The 22,658-nt window shown below is 42.6% G+C and overlaps 1 protein-coding gene across 1 annotated transcript in view; it reads left to right on the forward strand.

The window, feature by feature from the left end:
• The first annotated feature begins 208 nt into the window (after positions 1-208).
• LOC117512072 (constitutive coactivator of PPAR-gamma-like protein 2) overlaps positions 209-22,658 on the forward strand; it is a 112,312-nt gene continuing 89,862 nt past the window's right edge. The window contains 2 exon segments of the mRNA XM_034172029.1: positions 209-1,465; positions 1,468-1,748. Of these exon segments, the coding sequence (XP_034027920.1) occupies positions 1,234-1,465; positions 1,468-1,748 (513 nt within the window). The 5' untranslated portion in view covers positions 209-1,233.

Below are 22,658 nucleotides of genomic sequence, written 5' to 3' on the forward strand. Positions count from 1 at the left end.
CTTTCTACCTGTGCTCCTCTTTTTCAGTCACTTGTGGAATAAAAGTGTTGCTGTCCAGTTTTTTGCATCACACAAACTGTATCTTGAATATGCTGTGGGAATTGTAGTTGTCATCACTTTCTCACAATAGTCTGTTGCAGGACCAGCTTCGACAATAGAACTACATTTCCCAACAGCCCCGTGGCGCGCCACCTTCCGCCAGTAACTCCACCTTCCCTTCCACTCTGCTGGGCCGCGAGGAAGTCGCAAGATGGCTGATGTCGCTTGGAAATAATGTTTTCCTGTGCAACATGAAGCCGTGAGTGTGGACGAAAGCGAGGGAGGCATCGTTGGGCTTTCGTTTTTTATTTTCTTTTAGTTACTTTTCTTTTATTTAGTCGAACATCCATCTCATTCCGCGTCGTGTCCGCCCCGGACTTGTCTTTGGGAGTTGACGCGTCAAATCACGCCGGGGACCCTGCTCATAGCAGCTAACAGTTAGCAAATATTAGTACAGCTAGCCTGTCTGCCAGGCACACTGCTAGTTAGTTTGTTTTTCATTGGTAGTCTAGGCTATGTGGGCCGGCAAACATCCACTACGCATGTCCTGAAATTTGCCTGAAGTCGTACAAAATCAATGTCCGCTATTTCAGACATCAAAATGAAATAAGATTGGAAAAAATATCTTGCAGGCTATTTTGTTTAACGTCATGTCGGCGAACTGGTCAGCCACACTGCTGCTTGCTAAGTAGTACGCACTTTTTCACCTGTAGCATAACAATTTTTTTTAAAGCTTTTAGTAACGTCCACTTCCTAGCTGCGTTTTCCGTTATTAGCTCCAAAGTGGAATTTAGAAGCTCGATCTGTTCCACAGTATGGGAGCAGAAAACAGCGAACTTTTCGCGGTTGTCGGAAGCTCGGCTTGCCTTGCTGGCGTCTCTCCAAAAATTCACAGCGATGGACACTAAACTCAGCACCCACTACCAAAACTGAAAAATTGGCGTCGTAATCTCGAAATATTTGGTCGACACTTTCGGAAAACGACTCACGGCGACTCGTTTCGCAAGCGTGGCTAACAGTGAGCTTGTTTTTGAAGGATTAACTAAAGTAGTTAGTCACTCCGTCGGAGACCGGTTAGCTTGGCCGGAGTGCACGGCTAGCTGCGGTCTCACCTCACATCCAATCGCAAACACGGCGTACAGAACGTATCCCGAGCCGTTCCCCGGCCACACGCACAGGCTGAACAACACCGTCATGGGCGTGCAAGGCTTTCAGGAGTATTTAGAGAAACGGTGTCCCGGGGCCGCAGTCCCCGTGGACCTCCTTAAGCTCGCACGCACTGTGGCCCGCCAGACCCCGCACCACCATCACCCGCACCACCACCCACATCATCCCGGGCCCATGCCTCCCCCGCCTCCGCCTGCCAGGATCCTGATCGACGCGGACTCCGGCCTGCAACGACTCTACGGCGGCTACCAGACGGACTGGTGTGCGGGGGCGAGTGGAACGCCATGCTGGGCTATCTGGCTGCCCTCTCTCAGGCCTGCTTGTACCAGGGCGGCCTGGAGCTGGTCGTGGTTTTCAACGGCACATTGGGAAAGGAGCGCTGGCCCGAGTGGGCGCGGCGAGTTCAGGGCCAGCGACAGACGGCGCAGCTGATCGTCAACCACGTTGGCAGCAAGGCCACCCCGCCTCCACGCGCGTGGTTCCTGCCCCCAGCCTGCCTCGGCCACTGTGTCCGCCTCGCCATGTTCCGCTTCCGAGTGCGGGTGAGCAGTATGATCTTGTTGTAAACCCACTTTTATTGTGGTTGTTTGGAATGCAGCCTTTCTTCTTGTAGGTCCATTTAAGTAGGTTAAGCTGATGAGTTGTGCTTTGGGTCTTTAGATCTTGTGAGCAAGTGGCTCTACTTGATATCCAAGATGTATTTGAACATGATTTGGCTGTTATGAAGCCCAGGCATCGGTATCTGTTTCGAGTTGTTACTTCATGTAGCAGTGGCCGTATCCAGCTTTTTTGCAACCCCATATCAGCAGCACAGTGGCTTAGTGGTTAGCACTGTTGTCTCACAGCAAGGTCATGGATCTATTTCCACCTGTGGGCTTTCTGTGTGAAGTTTGCATGTTCTCCCCGTGTTTGCGTGGGTTTTTTTTCCGGGTTCTCCGGTTTCCTCCCACATTTAAAGACATGCCGGTTAGGTGAATTGGAAACTATATAATTATGCAGGTCTCCCTTGCAAAAGAGATCTCGATCTCAATGGGACTAACCTGGTTAAATAAAGGTTAAAGCCTGGTCACACTGAATAATACAGCCATGAATAATGAGCCATGCATGGATTTGTCAGAAATTTCAGTGACTATTTGAATAAGGAGCCACATACAGGGTTCTAGCTAGCACAGACTTGTGTTACGGCCTGTGATGCTATAATTTTGGACCGTTATGCTTATTTTGGACCATTACGATTTTCAATACAGCGTCTGTAATCAACCGTTTCGGCAGCGCGACTCCAGTTTGAAGCGTGAATCGAAGCAGTGCTTTGATTCAATGGCTCGTGGCTCTTTGATTCGCTGCTCTTCAGAAGTGGTAAGTCCGCTTCTTAACCCCTCTGAAAGCCATTAAAATATCATGAGTCACTTTTGTATGGATTAAAGTCACTAACTGGGACTCTTGTCTTGTTGCAGTCAACAAACGAGAATTGTCCTCTGTTCCATTGTCACAGCTTCAAACGCTGCTCAGCTCTCTGCTGAAACAGTCCGCTCGGAATTAATAACTTCAAAACGAATCACCGCTTTAAATAAAATGACACCTCTTACAAACGTTGCAATACAGACAATAAATTACAGTCGACTAAAACATTTTTTCCTCCCAAAATGAGACGTCCTGCATTCTTTATAAACCTGACCTGCAGCACAGCTGCAAGAGCTCAGCTCATAGGCATGGAAAGACATTCATGCCAATAATAATGTCTGAAAGGAAATGCTTTTGACAAAAACTAACAGATTGTATTTCTGTTTATGTCCAGAGATCAAGGATCCACCATGTAGAGTTTATTATATCAGAGTTTAAGGATCCAGTAATCAATTTCATATTTATTTACTTTAAGACTCAATAAAATGTTGTTCAATTTTAATTTAATCAGCTTATAAAGTGCCAAATTACAACAAAAGCCATCTCAAGGTGCCTCACACAGAACAGTTCAACATAAAAAAAATTAAAATAAATAAATAAAAAAAAATTCAAATGCCTAATTAAAAACAGAAGTAAAAGAATAAAACAACAAAATAAAACTACTCATAAGAAAGAGAATAAAAATAGGTTTTAAGTCTTGACTTAAAAATGTCCACGGACTCTGTCTCACTGAGGGCCATATACTGGCTAACCCAGAATGAGATTGCCCACTCAACAAACTTCCCCAGCCTTCTGGACATGATGAAGGGACTTGGGCTGTTGTACCTGGATTTTCCCCTTTGGGTACCCCTAGAATGGCGAATTTTTAGCTTGAATTTTCAAACGCTTCCCCCCTTCCGCACCGAGTCCGCTGTTTTCCAAGTGCAGTGGTGTGTTCTGCACAGCCTGCAGGAGTGAACTGGGTTTAAAATAGCGGCAGGGTACACGCAACTGTGTGCACACATTAAAAAAGTGAACACATGCAGCTGCAAGTATGAAACTAACATGGAAAAAGACTGAGTACATGCACATTTCAGGTGTATTTAAATGACACAACGCTGCAATACGCAGCTCTATGAATACGCTAATATGAAAGGGGCTGTAGCCTGTCCTGTTACTGTTAAGTGATGCTCAAATGAAGCAGTAAAGCAGTATTGAACCACTTTGCCAATTGTATTGAACACGGGTTCATTCAAAGTTTCATTTCAGTGACATCTAGTGGTGAAATACTAGACAACACTGTCAAAATATGTTCAGCTGATTCAGTAGACATATGTTGACTAGTATCTGGGATTGAGAGAAGGTGTGCTTTAAGAAACAGAGTATGTGCAGGGAAGGTGGGCTGTGGTTGTGTAACTCAAGACAGTCATGAGTTTTGGGGATGGGAATTCAGAGATTGTTATTGAGGACAAAAAATAGGTGCAGGGAAAGTGTGTTGTGCTTGTGTAACAGACTGTCATGAAATTTGGGGGTGGGAATTCAGAGGTTTTTATTGAGGAATAAGAGTTTTTCCACTGTTTTTGGACTCAGGCGATTTTTTTTTTTTTTTTTTGCTGACAACTTCTCCAACTTTTGGAAAAAAAACACAAGAGCTCACAGGAATTATATATTGGATGCCACGATTAAAGTTCAGCGATACATGACTGATCCTCCCTTACAAAGATTGGAGGATCCTCTGGTGTACTGGAATGACCACAGATGTTTACCCACATTTATTCTTGTAGGCTAAACAATATTTATGTGGCCTTTACAACCGCACATGCAACTGTACCTAACTTACAAACTGCTCCATTACTACCTTTTTAAGTTGCTTGCTTAGTAATAAAGTACTCACCTTACTAGGACTGATCAGCTCAAAGTGTTCCCCACATTTGAGAACGGCTTCTCTTCCTGGTTGGCTCCATGTCGATCCAAAAGCAGTGATGATGATAACAACAACTCTGACAGCAAACCCACATGTTGTTTGTTGTGACGGGTGCCTTTAAGGTGTGTTTTGGCGTGTAGAAGCTTCCTGAAGCAAGTCTCGCGTCAGCGACTCATCTTGCGATATGAAGCGATTCATTTGGGACTGAAGCAGTCACTGCTTAAGACGTTCTCGCTTACATCATTTGCTCTGCCGCAAAACAAGGTTTAAAGCAGTGGTTCAAAGAGAACGCAACTTTGAGTTTGAAGCAAGGATCGGAGCTTTGGTGTCAGACTGACATCACTAGTTACCATAGCTGCCATGTACTCAGATAATGGGTCTCTAACCGCCTCGTACTCGCCACTAACATGCCTCTAACATCCTCATTTGTCCTCGTAGTACCTCATACACAAATCGCCTGTGCTGTTTTTGCAAAATTTGGAACTTCTTGAAATTAGCGCCAAGCTCCGAGATGAGTCTCATTAGCCGAATAATCTGCCTCTAAGAGCCACTGTTCTCCCATGTTTCTTGAATAACTTCACTCCTACCAAAAAAAAAAAAAAAAAAAATGCGCTACATTGCTCATTGTTTACCATTCATTATTTGTTGTGACTAGGACTTAAGTTAAATTAAATAATAAAAAAAATGTCCAGGTCTCCCTTGTAAAAGAGATTGTGATCTCAGTGGGACTAACCTGGTAAAATAAATAAAATAAAAATCTTTTTTCTGATGAGCATTTGCTAGAAAACAGTGAATCAGGTTTTTTTTGTATTTGATCAAAAAAGTTCACCCATGGCAAAATTTGAATTTTTGCATTTGGGTGGATTTCCAAAAACGAGACCCTGGTTGAATAATGAACCACAAAGGCAAAAAACTTGATGACTCAGTAATACAATCTAATCACCACTGAAGTATTTGAATGCTAAGAATTTATTGAAAGTCAGGAGTGCTAATATGCAACCTTGCCCATATTCCAACATGTTTTACATAGGAGTACAAACATGGGTTCATGGGTAAACTTTTTAAAGGATAGCTCAGATGTGAGTTCACTGTAGTTACTTAGTCATAAAGGCTTATAAAAATATTATACAGAGACTTATGTCTGAGGGGAAAAAAGTAAAGCGTTGTATCCTTTGTCCATACGTGTTGTCCAGTACACCTGATGGTACATGGGCCAGATTTCTGTCACACTTTTCCATCAAAAGCAGGCTTGTCAAAGTGCTTTGCAATCATGCCTCCCATTCATTCATTCCCACAGTGATGTTGGGGTTCTGCTTATGACACACAAGACCAACTAAGGAATAAGCCATTTTGTAGTTACCACTGTGCATGTGCAAAGCATAGACTGTACAACCCCAATTCCAGTGAAGTTGGGATGTTGTGGAAAATGTAAATAAAAACAGAATACAATGATTTGAAAATCCTCTTCAACCTATATTCAATTGAATACATCACAAAGACAAGATATTTAATGTTAAAACTGATAAAACTTATTGTTTTTGTGCAAATATTTGCTCATTTTGAAATTGATTCCTGCAACACATTTCAAAAAAGCTGGGACAGTGGTATGTTTACCACTGTTACATCATCTTTCCTTCTAACAATACTAAATAAGCATTTGGGAACTGAGGACACTAATTGTGAGTGTCATGATTGGGTATAAAAGGAGCATCCCCAAAAGGCTCGGCTGTTCACAAGCAAAGGTGGGGCGAGGGTGAAACGCTTTTGTGAACTACTGCGTGAAAAAATAGTCCAACAGTTTAAAAACAGTGTTTCTTGATGTTCAATTGCAAGGAATTTTGGGATTCCATCATCTTCGGTCCATAATATAATCAGAAGATTCAGTGAATCTGGAGAACTTTCTACATGTAAGCGGCAAGGCCGAAAACCAACATTGAATGCCCATGACCATACCTCAGGAGGCACTGCATTAAAAACCGACATCATTGTGTAACCCCTCGCTCACACTGCCTCCAGTGGTAACGACGAGGGGTAAGGATGCAGGACCCGCAGAGAAAGTCATTAAAATGATACAAACCTCTCTCAGTGGCCACGGAGCTCTGCGGCTGCGGTTAACGAAACCCTGCGGTGCTGCGGATTTTTCTGCAAGAAGTCTATCCTTGCGGGCTGCCAAAGCACTCCGCAATAAAACAGTGAGTGTAGTATCTGGACCTGTTGCCGGAATTGGCCACAGCTCCGCACAGCAGACGGGTGGACGCTGCCGGACTTGGCCGCAACTCTGCACAGCAGACGGGGGGCGGGGCAGTGTGAGTGGCCCGCTGCGGTGCTTACCAAGCCCGCAGACTCGGTAAGCGCATCGGAGGCAGTGAGAGCGAAGCCTAAGGGACCTTACCACGTGGGCTCAGGAACATTTCAGAAAACCATTGTCAGTTAACACAGTTCATCGCTACAGCTATAAGTGCAAGTTAAAACTCTACCATGCAAAGCAAAAGTCATACATCAATAACATCCAGAAACGCCGTCGCCTTCTCGGGGCCAGAGCTCATTTGAAATGGATAGACGCAAAGTAGAAAAGTGTGCTGTGATCTGATGAGTCCACATTTCAAATTGTTTTTGGACGTCGTGTCCTCTGGACAAAAGAGGAAAAACACCATCCAGATTGTTACCAGCGCAAAGTTGAAAAGCCAGCATGTGTGATGATATGGGGGGTGTGTTAGTTGCCCATGGCATGGGCAGCTTACACATCTGTGATGTCACCATCAATGCTGAAAGGTACATCCAGGTTTTGGAGCAACACATGTTGCCATCCAAGCTACGTCTTTTTTAGGGACGTCCCTGCTTATTTCAGAAAGACAACACCAAACCACATTCTGCACGTGTTATAACAGCATGGCTTCGGAGTAAAAGAGTGTGGGTACTACAACCCTGGCAATAATTATGGAATCACCGGCCTCGGAGGATGTTCATTCCGTTGTTTAATTTTATAGAAAAAAATCAGATCACAGACATGACACAAAACTAAAGTAATTTCAAATGGCAACTTTCTGGCTTTAAGAAACACTATAAGAAATCATGAAAAAAAATTGTGGCAGTCAGTAACGGTTACTTTTTTAGACCAAGCAGAGGGAAAAAAATATGGACTCCCTCAATTCTGAGGAATAAATTATGGAATCACCCTGTAAATTTTCATCCCCAAAACTAACACCTGCATCAGATCAGATCTGCTTGTTAGTCTGCATCTAAAAAGGAGTGATCACACCTTGGAGAGCTGTTGCACCAAGTGGACTGACATGAATCATGGCTCCAACACGAGAGATGTCAATTGAAACAAAGGAGAGGATTATCAAACTCCTAAAAGAGGGTAAATCATCACGCAATGTTGCAAAAGATGTTGGTTGTTCACAGTCAGCTGTGTCTAAACTCTGGACCAAATACAAACAACATGGGAAGGTTGTTAAAGGCAAACATACTGGTAGACCAAGGAAGACATCAAAGCGTCAAGACAGAAAACTTAAAGCAATATGTCTCAAAAATCTGGCAGAAACAGGAAGCCAATGAAGGGACGCCAGAATGGGTCTAATGTGATCCAACTTTCTGCTTAGTGTCAAAAGTCTGGCAGCAGCATTCTGCACTAATTGAAGACTTCTAATGCCAGACTGCGGCAGAAAATAAAACATTGCAATAATCCAATCTAGAAGCAATAAATGCATGTATCAGAGTCTCAACATCAGCCATAGACAGGATGGGACGAATCTTCGCTTTGTTTTGCAGATGGAAAAAGGCAGTCCTCGTAATATCTTTAATGTGGACGTCAAAGGACAACGTAGGATCAAAAAGCACCCCGAGATTCTTCGCTTTGTCCGTATGATGTATAACACACAAACTCAAACTAAGCGCCAGCTGGTCAAATTGTGCCGATGTCTGGCTGGACCAAGAACCATCATTTCAGTCTTATCAGAGTTTAAGAGTAGGAAGTTACTAGACAACCAGCTTCTTACTGATACAAGGCAATCTGCTAAGGATTTTATGTGGATAAGATTGCCAGTAGTTATCGGCACGTTCAGTTGAGTATCATCAGCATAATAATGAAAAACAATCCCAAAATGCCACAGAATATGCCCAAGGGGCACTATATAAAGAGAGAAAAGCAAGGGGCCTAGCACAGACCCATGTGGAACCCCAAATTTCATGTCACCAAGGCCAGAGGTAGTGTTATTATACACAGCACAATGAGAATGACAATTAATGCATAAAGGGGAGGAGCGTGGGTGGCTCTATGTGTGACAATCATCGATTTCTATTTAATCCACTAGTTGGCCGGTCCAGCCTGTGAGGTGTTGCCCGGCAGCCTCCATCTTGCTTAGCGTTACTCAGCATCGTCAAACATTAGATTGGATAGAAATAAACTTGGGTTAAAGTGATCTGAAAATGCTGTTTTGTGAAGTGTTCAAGTACAGCAACAAGCTGACAAAGGATTGTCAGCTGGTTAAATAAATAATAAATTATGATGTGAGCTTTCATAAGTGTGTATAATATGTAATTGAAATGACTGAAATTGCTTCAAAAAAGGTTAGAAAATGATTTTTTTGGTCAATCTGTATTCTGTAGTGACTTCAGCATTACTGCTTGAATGTTTTGTTTGATAAATATCTCACTATTCCTTTAGCGATTCAGTTAGGAGTCTCGCGTTCATAAGTCTCAATTTATCCCTTTTTAGTTAGCCTCTGGTTTTTTTTTTCTTGACATCAAGTTTTCCATCCTGAGATATTCTGTCAGAGCAAATTCATAGAATGGAAATACTTTTTCTTTCAGTTTGGTGGGTCACACGACAGTCGCTTTGACTTTGTATATTGTACTAATATAAGAGTATACATGAATGAGATTAATTTTGCTATGATATACTGAATATTCCAGTCTAGTGTTTTCAGATTTCTTTCAACTTGGTCCAGAAATGATTGAATAATCTTACTTTCACCCTGGCTGGCATGACTGTTGCATTTATTTATTTATGTACTTTTATATTTACGTGGAGAAGCTCTCCGTAAAATCGGCACCACAGGTACATTAAGAGCAATCTTTAATATCAATATCTTTAATGTGATGCGAGCATATGAAGCTCTTACTTTTCACCCCCGATTATTTCCCATCTTTAACTTCATAATGAAATGAATTAAGGATCAGACTAGTATCTTCTGTCGTGGCAGACATGGTGTTTGACAAATTGATGGTATTATTTTCTGTCTGGACTGGGACCAACAAATTCATTCGTCTATTATATAAATCTAATCCTCTTCTGTATTTGTTTTGACAAATTGTGGTTGTACAAATGTGCGACTGAGTTTGAATAAATGTAAGAGCACAGTAACAGCACAGAAAATGCAGATTTATCATGAAACTCTCTTAAAGACATTGATCATGCCCACATTGATTTCTGTTGATGTCTGGTTGTTAGACACTAACCAAGATGGCGGCGCTCTGGCAACACCCAGCAAATGAGCATATTGCTGTGGTCCTCCATCTAGTGAGTAAATAGAACTCGAGGGTAGCAATAGATGTCTGAACATGCTCCTCTGTTCGAGTCCGCGCCAGTTAATCTCCCTTTGGGGTGTTTTATTAAATCATATTTTTGCGGACTACGTGGCAGTTCTCTTGCAGCCTGTCTGCTCCGTGTTATGGCCCAGTCACACGGCACTTAACGAAGGGTGATGAAGCCCTGACAAAACAAGAAGTCTGGACTTTCGTTGACTGTCGTTGACATCGTTTAACCTTCGCGCAGCTTCGTTCCTGCAACGGGCGCTTTGTCAGGATTTTTAAACTGTTGAAAATTTTGAACGAAGGGCAATGAAAGCCTCAGTTGGTCTGTGTTTTGTTTTGCTGTCGTTCTTGACATTTTTTAATCATTTATGTAGTTATAGAACGTTATTGTTTAATTTGACTTCGTTGGAGCAGCTGAATGTTTTCACACAGTGCAGAAGCCGGTTTGTGAGTGCTGAGGCTGCTGCTGCGTTCATGTACTGTCGGAAATTACAGGGCAAACTCAGCCTGCTTGCTTGGATTTTTTTTATCTGTGTGGGGGGGCAGCTTCAATGGGCTCAGGCACATTACATAAGCCAGAATTAATCTTTTGTGTGTATATAATTAATTATTTTGCCACAAGCAACTGTTGAATTTGAAACAACGAAAAAGTTGTGTAATTTCCGACGGTACTTGAACGCAGCATGAGCGGCAGTAGGAGCTCCTGCATGCGCTTATTATTTTGTATTAAATATAACAATATGAGTGTAGGAATGACAATCCAGTCCTTCTGTACATGTGGCAACAGGCAGATGAATCAAAATGATTATAAAGAGCTGTTCTGGAAGGCAGAATTCACGTTGTGAATCAGTGATCAGCTGGTGGAAATAACCGCACAAGTCAATGCGCGCGTTCACACACACTGATTAATTTACTGCTCTGATATATTCAATCATCTTTACACTTATATTTATTCTCCCTTTTGACAGTTTTCTGTTATAAATCAATATATATGTCTTAGAACATAATACTCTGATACAGCAGTGACCACGGAACACTTTTTTTTTTTTTAATTAGAACACGACGGAGCACGCATCATGTCGACAGACAGTGTGGATTCTGATGATGATGGAGATGATCCCTCTTTTGTTCTGGACAAGGAACCAGAGCAGGTGGTCCATCGACATCTCCACAGATTCTGTTTGCAGTTTCTCCAGGACTCAGGCGCTATGAGCTCCGTTCCAGCGCCGAGTGCTGGAGCAGACACGCTCTGCTCCAGCAGTGGCTCCAGGCGTGTTTCGTTGAGATCGTGAGCTTCGGTTTTGTTAAGTTCCTCTTTCGTCCCTTTTGTGCTCTTGCTTCGCAGACTGTTGGGTGATAAAAGCTTTCGTCCACCTTTTCTCAACGAATTGTAATGTTTTTTACTTTTTCCCTTCGTTCAGGAATCGTCGTGTGCCGTGTGACTGGGCCATAAGCCTGACCCCTTCAGATCTCAGAAGCTGAGCAGTATGAGATCTGGTTAGTACTTGGATGGGAGATCTCTTCGGAACACCAGCGGCTGTGTGTGTTTCTCCATATAAAACCGGAGTTGCATCAGGAAGGGCATCCGGTGTAAAACTTGCCAAATACCAATGCGGATCTGGCTGTATCTGCTGTGGCGATCCCAAACAAAAAAGGGATCAGCGGAATGGACATCAACAACAACAACGCGGAAGTTCTCTTAATGGTTTACCTTGTTGTGAACATTAGAAGTTATGAGCCTTGTAGTTTCTTAATAATCAGACATTAAGTGGACCAGTTACCAATAGCTATTAAAAGTGCTAATGCCATGAGCATACACCATTAAATTCGACGAGAGTTTTACTCAGCGCAAATACTGCAACAGTGACATTTGATCTGTTAGGATGTTTCACCACAACATGCTGTATTTTTCCAGGTATTTGTAATAAAATGCTATAAACAAGCAGACAGTCTCCACGACCAGCTGCATCAAGGGGACTCTGAGCTAAGACAAGACACGGAGACGCTCCGCTCAACAACTGTCACTCAAATTGAACCATGCCCGCATATTTACAGAACTTTATGGCTGAAAATGTCTGAAACTAAAAAGTAAAAAAAAAAAAAAAAAAAAGGAACCACCCCCCCCTACAGTTGTCATGATGCCAGTGTTGCTGACCGAACGGCCCCCCTCTAAAAATCGGTCCACCCTGCCTTCACTGCGCATGTGTCATTTCTATGCGTCAGCTGCGGTTCATCGATTATCACCTCGTTTCTGCTTAAAGCTGCAGTCCAGTCATCATCTATCTCAGTAACAGATATCTGACGCTTTTATGCAACAGTCATTTCCACATAAATTCAGCATTATTTCATCATAAAAGACGGAGGAAGCCATCAGAGCGCCACAGCCATACGAGCTGCTGGCTGTTGTGTTTACTGCGCCTCCGTCATTTCAAAGTGTCAGTAGTGTCTAACTGATTATCGCCTTGTTTCTGCTTAAAACTGACTTTAAAATGGCTTAAGAGGTTTTACCATGTCATTTAATGGTTAATAATCGCATTATTCCTTTTGATTTCTTTGGGTGATGAGAGTCTGTCTCAGACGAGCTCCTGTGGTCCCAAATGATGCATGTGCAGTGGGGGCAGGGCAGACCAATTTTTAGTGGGGGACCGTTCGGTTTGCGACACCGGAAACGTTTGAAAGGGAAGAAATTTTTTTTTTTGTACCAGGCTGTTAACGTGTTTATTTCTGCTCTAAAGTTGGACATTTTAACACAGAGTCCTGTGGGAAAGTGCTCTGTTTTGGAACCAGCCTCAAGCGGCCATTCAGGGTACTGCACTTCAGCATCGACCTCATTTCCAGTGGGCTCAGGTTGCCGCTTGAAGCAAACCTTACACATCCGGGTCACAGGTCATGTGGGATAAATAAACACTGAACATGCCTAACACATTGGAAATTTAACAAAACATTAATAATACGGTTTCCGTGTTTCAAACAACTTTGTGTTTAACTTTCCTCCATTTATCTTTGACTTGTGAATAGGCTTTTTTGAGCATTTTTTGACAGTGACAGTAATTTAATTAATTGAAAGGTATAGTGTTATGTTAACACAGGAAGCTGTGGCTCTGATGGAAACTTAAAAAGCTTACTTTTTCCCCGTTATTAAGAAATTGCTCTCTGTAATATCACACAAATTATTCACTTCAGGATTTTTTTCAGGCCTGGTGGTACTCACCAAAGCCCCTTGCAAATCGCAAGATGTGTTGCTTGGAAATATGTGCAGTACTTAAGTTAAGTGATGTGCTAATTATTTATTTAATCCTGCCGTGGTCCTGCATTTGTGGTTTACAAAAAAGAATAGCAACTACTTTTCATAGAACAGTACAGTAAAGTATACAATAAAGTATTTTTCATATTAAAGAATATCAAAAGCTTCACTCAGGCTGGGAGATATGTCCTAAAATTCATTTTGAGATATAAATTGAATCCCTTCACAGTTAGTGTATATATTGCAATATAAACCTAAGTGTAAAACATTATAATGGAAGTGTTTCTGAATAGGTTATATAGTTCCTTAGCAAAGCTAAATTGATTAAATAAAATAAAAAAAACAGATATGTAATTTTGAGAACCTTTACTGTGCAGATCTCAAAACTACAGCTAAAATTTGCCAGAATGTACATCTAAGATGCAAGCCCAGATTTAATGTTTTGTTGAAAGAATTAAATGCATTTATTTATTGTTGGGTCAGTGGCTGAAGTTTCATCTCTTGAACACCAGATGGCACACCCGCATCAAATACATGTGCTGTTTAAAAGGCAGAGCACATTTCTGCATTTCCAAAATGCAACAAGAAACCACTAAAAAATAAATAAAAGTACGCATTTAATCCTCGCGCTGCTGCGCAGTCGTCATGCCAGTGCGACTCTGTGTTCCGCTGGACGCTGCGCATTGTGCCGCTGGACACTGTGCATTGTGCCGCTGGATGCTGCGTTATATAAAATAATTATTTCATAGTAGATAAGTCATTTGCTCTCAGAACTTGGCTGATGAAACCACCTCAAATTGCTCTGGCAGGGGTTGAATTAGTACGTGCATGTGCGAGTTTGTGCTCTGGTGCAAGTAACTTTATCCAAATTTTATCAATTATAAGCACCAGTAGAATGAACCAATAAAGGAATAAATAAGGAAAAAAACAATTTCCACTGTGTTGTCTTCGTCTTCCCTGCGTTTTATGACTCTCACACATGGTGCGAGTTGCTATGCTCTATTTGTTGTGGAAAGCTGACAAATGTCGCCAGCGGCGCCGTCCTGGGTTTACAGCATCCTCATGAGATGTTCCCATTTCGAGGAGTTTCATTATTTGCTGGCAGGAGCTGCAGCAAATAACTGGAGCTGCAAGAGCTCCAGTTTGAGGACCTCCTGGCCCGTTCGTGCGTGCACATGTAAACAAAGAAAAGGAAAAAAAAAAACCTGGCTGCCGCTGTGGTTCCTCGCTCTCTCTCCCCTCAAACTCTGTCATGATTGTGTTATAAACCAGTCGACATTTGTTTTATTATTTTATTGCCTTTTCTGTGGCAGCGCCACGACTCTGGAACACTCTTCCTCTGTCTGTCAGGTTCTCAGAGTCATTGGGACAGTTTAAGTCCAGACTGAAAACCCATCTCTTCTCCCTGGTTTTCAACACTGGCTAAGTGGTATATGCTTCAGTGCTCTGCTATGTTGTTCTGTATTTTTAGATTTTTATTCTTTTCCTTTGTCAATATTTTACGGTTTTGTATTGCTATTATTGTGAAGCACTTTGGTCAGCTGCAGCTGTGTTTAAATGTGCTATATAAATAAACTTGAATTGAATATTATACATCTGTGTAGTTAATAAATAAAATCTTTACAGACGATTTGCTCACCCGCGCACATGAAAAAAAAAACTGTCTGCCGCTGCTGCTGCTGCTCTCCCCAAAGAGGAAGAGTCTGATCAGAGGAGGAGTTTTAAGGTTGATGTAAGACTGAATATTGGTTGTGCAAGTAACTTTTTTTTTATGCAAGTAATTTTTTTGTTACTGGCACCAGTGCAAGTACGTTTAAAAAAATGTATTTCCACCCGTCTGGAATCACAGGAATTTTCTACAGCTGCAGCTGTTCTCGTGTGCTTCATAATGTGGCAAACACATTTGGAATCATCTCAAAGACAATTATTTGTAATATTTATATTGTAATGGCTTGATAAAACAATTGCATTTTCATTCCTTCTTATGAGTATCTGTAAAATTATGTTTATTATAGATTTGACATCTCGTCATAATCGTTCAGATGAGCTGTGATGTGCTGTGCTAGTGCATTGACTCGCAGCGGCACACAATATTTTTGAATTGTTTGTGCAATGTTCACGTCATTCACAAAATTGGGCATGCAGTCTTGTTTGAGGGCAGGCGCTAAAGGGGTAAAATATGACTCAGGATGCAATTTCTCTTTTTCCGGGGACAGAAACAAGGCACTTTCTCTGAGTTTTTTTGGGCAAATTACATGCAAACAAAGTGGAATTGCAAAGAAAAGGTTATTATGTGGTGGATAGTGGACATGTGTTGCGGTTTGCTTATGACCCGGAGCTCAAACGTGTTGAGGTGATTGTGCAAGCAAGAGAACATAGCTGCTCTGGTTAGCTGTGTAGGCTAACATTTACCAACACAAACGCTCACATTTGCCTTGTCTTACCTTCTCCACTGGGAACCGAACAAAAAAAAAAAAAAGACTTTTCGCGACTGCTTCGGTGATTCCAGCCGAAAACAAAACAGTACACCGTTTTCCCATGTGAAGTTATGTTGTATATATTGCACTAGGGCTGCAGGTATTGATTATTTTAGTAACCGAGTATTCTATTGATTATTCTGGCGATTAATTGAGTAATCAGATAAAAAGTACTTTTGAGTTTTTAAACATCAATAGTCCAGGGCTCTCCCTAAGCAATGGCACAATATCGCTGTGCCAGTGTTGATATTCATTCATTTATTTTTTATAAAGGTAGGTGAACTGGGTCCCTGCGTGATTTTTGTTTTTATCCGTCTTTCTCTGTGAATCACCAGATGCATTTCAGCTGGAGGTTGAACATGCAAGCCTCGCAGTCAGTTTTTTAAATTATTATTTTATTTAAGTTACTGTGTTTGTGAAGCATTGTGTGTTGCACAAAAAAAGCGAAAATTAAAAAGCGAAATGCAGAAGAAAGACTGGACTTCTGCTGTTTGTCAGCAGAAGTCCTACTCTTTGATCACTCCGGGGATGGAGCTGTGACTCAGACCGAGCAGAGAGAGACAGCAGCCGGCCGCCGGGTCAATAATCACTCTCCACGTCGAGCGGACTGTGTGTTTTTTAAAAACAGAAAAACACACAGCTTCGCTTTAAATGCACAGTGACTCTATTTCAGATGGTCAGCGTGGACCCACTTTCACTTTCTCTTGAAAGACCTTGTGTGTCACGTTGGAAAGCTCTAGCTGTCGCTGCTAATTTGATTAGCTGTTATGCTCGAGTCTTCAGTTTTTTTTTTTTTCTGGGGACATTGCAGCACCACACACAGGAATGGCACATGTACTACAACGTTAAACGAAACTTCGAGGCACAGAATTTGCCCCGAACATTTTTTGTAATCGAATTATTTGAGTTACTCGACTAATCGTTTTAGCCCTATATTGCACAATGGGAGTGGCTGTCCGGACAAGTGGTCAAATCCCGCGATATCACGCTGGGTTCAAGGTACCTTGAGCCATTTAAGGACATGGAAAAAGATGGATACAGAGAATTCAAATGATCCTCATGTCGTGGAGGTCGCAGCTGAGCATATTGATCCGTCTTGATTAGTGGTGCTCCTTAATAGAGCGTGACAGAATTCTTCTCTGACGTGCACATAATTAAATCCTGCTGCACCACATTCAGCTTCATTGCTGCATTATGCTGAAGGACAGTGACGCCAAGTTAGCTAAAAGTTTCGTTCTAATGCTCCTCAGCATGCTCCTGCAGGTGTTCCACCTGCTGCTACTGCACCTGATGTTTGGGAAAACACATGAGACAAGAGCCGCGTGAAGCCACATATCTGGCTCTCTGTCTCCTCCTCCTTTCTGCGCCACTCCATGGCACAGATCCCAACTAAGCATGCAGTCACAAACTTCCTCTGCTGTGGCTTTTGAGGAGCAAACTGGAGCGATCTGAATTGTTCGGTAGCTGATGGATGAATATGGGTGTATGTGTGTGGAGACAATTCGCCTTATTCACAACGTGACGATGCGCTGTTACTCGCAGAACAGCGCGGAACATTATTCTTGACCGTGCGTAATGGTTAATTATAATATAATTCGCCAGCAACACGTGCCATTAACCGTAACGTGTGGCAACAGGTTGCAGCAGTTCCTGAGGACACCTGACACCTCTGCCTCAAGTCATCACATTTGTGATCAGCAGGCAAGAATGTATACTTTGTGGCATTTGTGACTTGTCGTTATGTGTAAACGCAGCATTATATGAATGTACTATGCACCTTGTACTTCGCATTTCTGTAATTCTGTGCTTGTCTTATGCAGCCCGAACGTAGCCTTTACTCTTTTTACTTAACCCTCTGGGGCCGACACCGTCGTATACGACGGCTAGGACCAAGCTTTACTAAATTATAGATAACATTTGAATGATATGAGATAGAAACATACTTTTTTTTTGCTGAAAAGTCAACTCTGCTAACTTTCGAGCCAGCCATCTGCCATCTTTGTACTCCTCATAGAAGCTGTGTGATGACGTGCGCAATGTGAGTGTCCAATCGGAATTGCTTCACCGTCACATGGTTTTCCAAAATCCAATCGTAGGGCAGATTTACCTCACGTGAAAAGCCAAAGATCGTTTTCAGGAGTGATATGTTACTAGTTGGGCCATTTGAATAGCCCCCTGGGTGCTCCAATGAGTACATATTATTAGTACATACTCAGTGTGCCCTGCGCCATTACGCACAGTGATCAGTGAAAGCAGGAGCACACGGAGAGCCTCTGATGACAATCTCATGTGCTCAAACAAAGAGTGTGTAACTATCAGCATTGCTCCACTAGTTTGCATGTGAATGTTACTGGATATCTCTGTTGCTTTCTCTGCATAAAGCACTGTTTACTATATCAATGGACAACAAAATGCATTGACCATTTTGTATATATTGTTCAAAATGTGCATTTGTGTTTATTGTTTGAACCTTTTTGTTGTACAGCCTTTCACACAAGACCTCAAATTACCTTTATAAAGCGTCAAAACAGTTGATTTATAGTTTGCTGTGTTTTGAATAAATGTGTGGAAAAAATTTTTTCGCTGTTTTTTTTTCCTTGCCTATTTTTGATTGTAAACCTTTATTACACTTATAAAACACAACAAAAACATATATATTTTGAAAGCACAGGTTGTCCTGGAAAAAAGAGACATAACACTTGATTGTGGGATGCAGGGAGAGCTGTTAACAGCAATAATAACACATTTATGCCAAGCAAGTGAACTGTCCAAAAAATGTCCTCGGACCCCAGAGGGTTAATTCACTTGTCTATTCTTGCTGTGTAAGCTCTATAATATCTGAATTTTTTTTTTTGGGGGGGGGCAACAATTATACCTGTTGCTTGTCAGACTAGTATGATCAATATTTTTATGAATGGGTCAGGGGTCTGCAACCTTTACTATCAAAGGAGCTTTTTTTGTCCCGTCTTCCACAAATAAAATTCCTTTAGAGCCACAAAACATATTTAACCTTTAAAATGAATGAATAAAGATAACACAGCTTATGTTTTTCTATATACAGTTCAACTACATGTTTTTAATTGTTCTTTTGTGCTGCGTTTACACATGATGACAAGTCACGAATGCCACGAAGTATACATTTTTGGCCACTGATCACGAATGTGATGATTCGGGGCAGAAGCGTCAGGTGTCCTCAGGAACTGCTGCAACCTGTTACCACACGTTACGATTAATGGGACATGTTGCTGGAGAATTATCAGGAACCATTACGCACGGTCAAGAATAATGTTCCGCGTTGTTGCGCGCTATTGTGCGTAACAGCGCATCGTTAAATTCTGTCATGTTGTGAACGAGGTGAATTGTCTCCACACACACCCATATTCATCCAGATCGCTCCAGTTTTTCGAAGAACTTTGTGACTGCATGCGTAGTTGTGCTCTGTGCCATGGAGTGGCGCAGAGAGGAAGAGGAGGAGACGGACAGAGCCAGATGTGTAGCTTCATGCGGCTCGCGTCTCGCGCATTTTCCCAAACATCAGGTACATGCAGCAGGTGGAACACCTGCAGGAGCACACTGAAGAGCACTAAAATGAGACTTTTAGCCAACTTGGTGTCAGCAATCAATCTGAATGTGGTGCAACGGGGTTTAATTGTGCGCGCTTCTTCCTCCGCCGGACTGGAGGAGGTGCAGAGATGTCTGGCTGCACGTGAGTCTCCTCTCGCTCCTCTGTTTCCGCTGGTTGCTCAGACTCGTTCTCCCACTCATCGGTTATAGCAGCCCTCACTTCTTCCTTACTAATCTCTTGTACTTCCTGATTTACTCTCACCACATCATCCAGCCTTTTCTCTTGCTCCTTTTCTTCATTCATCAGCTCTTCAAAATATTCCCGCCACCTTCTCAGCACACACTCCTCACTTGTCAGCACATTACCATGTGCATCTTTTACCACCCTAACCTGCTGCACATCCTTTCCAGCTCTGTCTCTTTGTCTGGCAGTCGGTACAAGTCCTTTTCTCCTTCCTTACTATTAAGCTTCTTGTACAGCTCGCAATATGCCTTTTCCTTTGCTTTTGCCACTTCTCTTTTTGCCTAACACTGCATCTCCTTGTACTCCTGTCTACTTTCTTCATCTCTCCGACTATCCCAAAACATTTTCGCTAACCTCTTTCTCCTTATGCTTTCCTGGACCTCTGGACTCATCACCCTGTCAGACACTCGCTTAACCTCCAACACACTTTTAACGTACTCTTCCTTTAAAATGACCCCAACACCATTTCTCTTCCTGTCCTCACCATGGTACAACAACTTGTACCCACCGCCGATGCTCCTGCTCTTACTTCCCTTCCACTTCGTCTCTTGCACACACAATATGTCTGCCTTTCTCCTCTCCATCATATCAGCCAGCTCTCTCCCTTTACCAGTCATACTACCAACATTCAAAGTCCCCACTCTCATTTCCACCCTTCTAGTTTTCTTCTTCTCCCGCCGTTTGTGGAAACGTTCTCCTCCTCTTCTTCGTCGTCTTCGCCCAGCAGTAGCCCAGTTTCCACCGGCACCCTGTTGGGCAACAGCACCAGTGGCGGACGTTGTTAACCCGGGCCGCAACCGATCCGGTATGGGAATTTGATTCTTAGTCTGCATAGTTGGGTTGGCTTGTTTTACGCCGGATGCCCTTCCTGACGCAACCCTTCTCATTTATCCGGGCTTGGGACTGGCACTCAGAATGTACTGGCTGCACACTCCATGTGGCTGAGTTTAATGCTGCATTCAAGTACCGTTGGAAATTGCACAACTTTTTTGTTGTTTCAAATTCAACAGTTGCTAGTGGCAAAATAATTATATCCACACAAAAGATTAATTCTGGCCTATGTAAGGTGCCTGAGCCCAGTGAAGCTGCCCCCCCACACAGATAAAAAACATCAAAGCAAGCAGGCTGAGTTTGCCCTGTAATTTCCAACGGTACATGAACGCAGCAGCAGCCTCAGCGCTCACAAAACGGTTTCTGCACTGTGTGAAAACATTCAGCTGCTCCAACGAAGTCAAATTAAACAATAACGTTACAAAAACTAAACGAACCATTAAAAAACGTCAAGAACAACAAAACGAAACATGGACCAATTGAGGTTTTCGTTGCCCTTCGTTCAAATTTTTCAACAGTTTAAAAATGCTGACGAAGTGCCAGCTGCATGAACAAAGCTGCGGGAAGGTTAAACGATGCCAATGAAAGTCAACGAAAGTCCAAATTTCTTGTTTTGTCAGGGCTTCGTTGCCCTTCGTTAAGTGCTGTGTGACTGGGCCATTAGTTTTTTCTTTCTAACATGTCTGAGTGGGGTTGCATACTTTATAAAAACAATATATCCTTAATTGTCTTGTTTGAACAAGAGCTAAACCTGGGCTGATTTGATTGTCAAATCAGACTCAAATTTATTTCTCTTCTTCTTTATTTCTCACATACAAGTAATTTTATCTGGTGTCATTGGTACATAAACAACAATAATAAAAAGGAAATGAAAAAAATATTCTAGAAGAAGTAAAGCAGTACATCTGCTCTTTTAATGATGAAATCCTGGATGAAAAACTTTCTGAATAAGTTTTTCACACTTTACTGTTTCACTGAGGCTGTGTGGTGAAGATGATGGTTGATAAAAATTGATTAGCTGCTTTTTTATAACGTGTAGCGTATGCAGTTAACACTTTTCCTTCTCAATCTCTCTCCTCCTCTCTCTGTGAGGAAACGAGAGACTTGTTGCTCTCACACCATCTTTGCGGCTTATTTGTGCAAACGTAGGAAACATGAAATCTTTCATCTGTAAAATAAAACCTTAATATCTCACTAGCTACGCAGGCAGGAGCAGCTCTTTATATTCTGGGTTTTCAATCACGTGACCGATTTGCTGCAGGACAGGTGCCGTCTCCATTCTGGATTACAAGGAGGCTGGCGCATGATAGAAAAATGGAGAGAATGTACGGTTATTACGATGCTTTAAACCCTCGAGATAAAGCTATTTATCGTGATAGATGTGTAGCAGTTGGTTCAGTGGATCCGTATCTTATACCAGATAGTGAATTTCGTGGTGATGTAACGAACTGGCCGACAGTGTCACACTGCGATATTGTGAACTTTTTGGTGTTTTCCACTTTGCCATTGTACACCATGGAGGAAGCTGCCGACCAGGTCAGCCTCGCTGGCCTCCTGCAGAGCATCACAGTGGAGCTCTGAAAGCGGAGGTCGGTCTTGAAGTCCTGAGCAATTTTTCTCACCAGGCGCTGGAAGGGCAGCTTGCGGATCAGCAACTCTGTGGATTTCTGGTAGCAGCAGATCTCTCTCAGCGCCATGGTGCCGGGCCTGTAACGGTGAGGCTTCTTCACAACGACGGTAGCTGGAGCGCTCTACTGGGCGGTCTGCTTGGTTCTGGTCATATTAAAGCTTCCTTCTGATCTGCTGAGCCAGGTCTGTGTCGCTTTGAAAGCTCGTAACACTCCGCTGCTTGACACACAATAACTGCTGGTAGCCTGTAAAATGAGCGACCCGCCTCATTTTTATCACCTCTGTTTGAACAATCGACAACCGCACAAAAGTTGACCATTGTTGAAGCTTCAACAATGTTTGCAAAATGCACGTAGTGTATCACAGCGGCCACCGCGTTGTAATCCAGAATGGCCGCGGGGCACAAAATGACGTGACCGATACGTCACATGAAAACCCTCTATTGGAAGACTTTGATGGAGTTTTTGTTCTTTCACTCTCTGAGCTGCGGCGCTGTGACTCTGCTCAGTTGCCGGCGGGGGAGGAGTGAGCAGGCAGCAGTCCGTTCAGCACAAACAGCCTGGCTGGATTAAAAATGATCTGACAGCACGGTGCAGTACAGCGGCGCTGTCCTACCAGTATGAT

Source organism: Thalassophryne amazonica, chromosome 6, assembly GCF_902500255.1.
Source record: "Thalassophryne amazonica chromosome 6, fThaAma1.1, whole genome shotgun sequence".
Lineage (NCBI taxonomy): Eukaryota > Metazoa > Chordata > Actinopteri > Batrachoidiformes > Batrachoididae > Thalassophryne > Thalassophryne amazonica.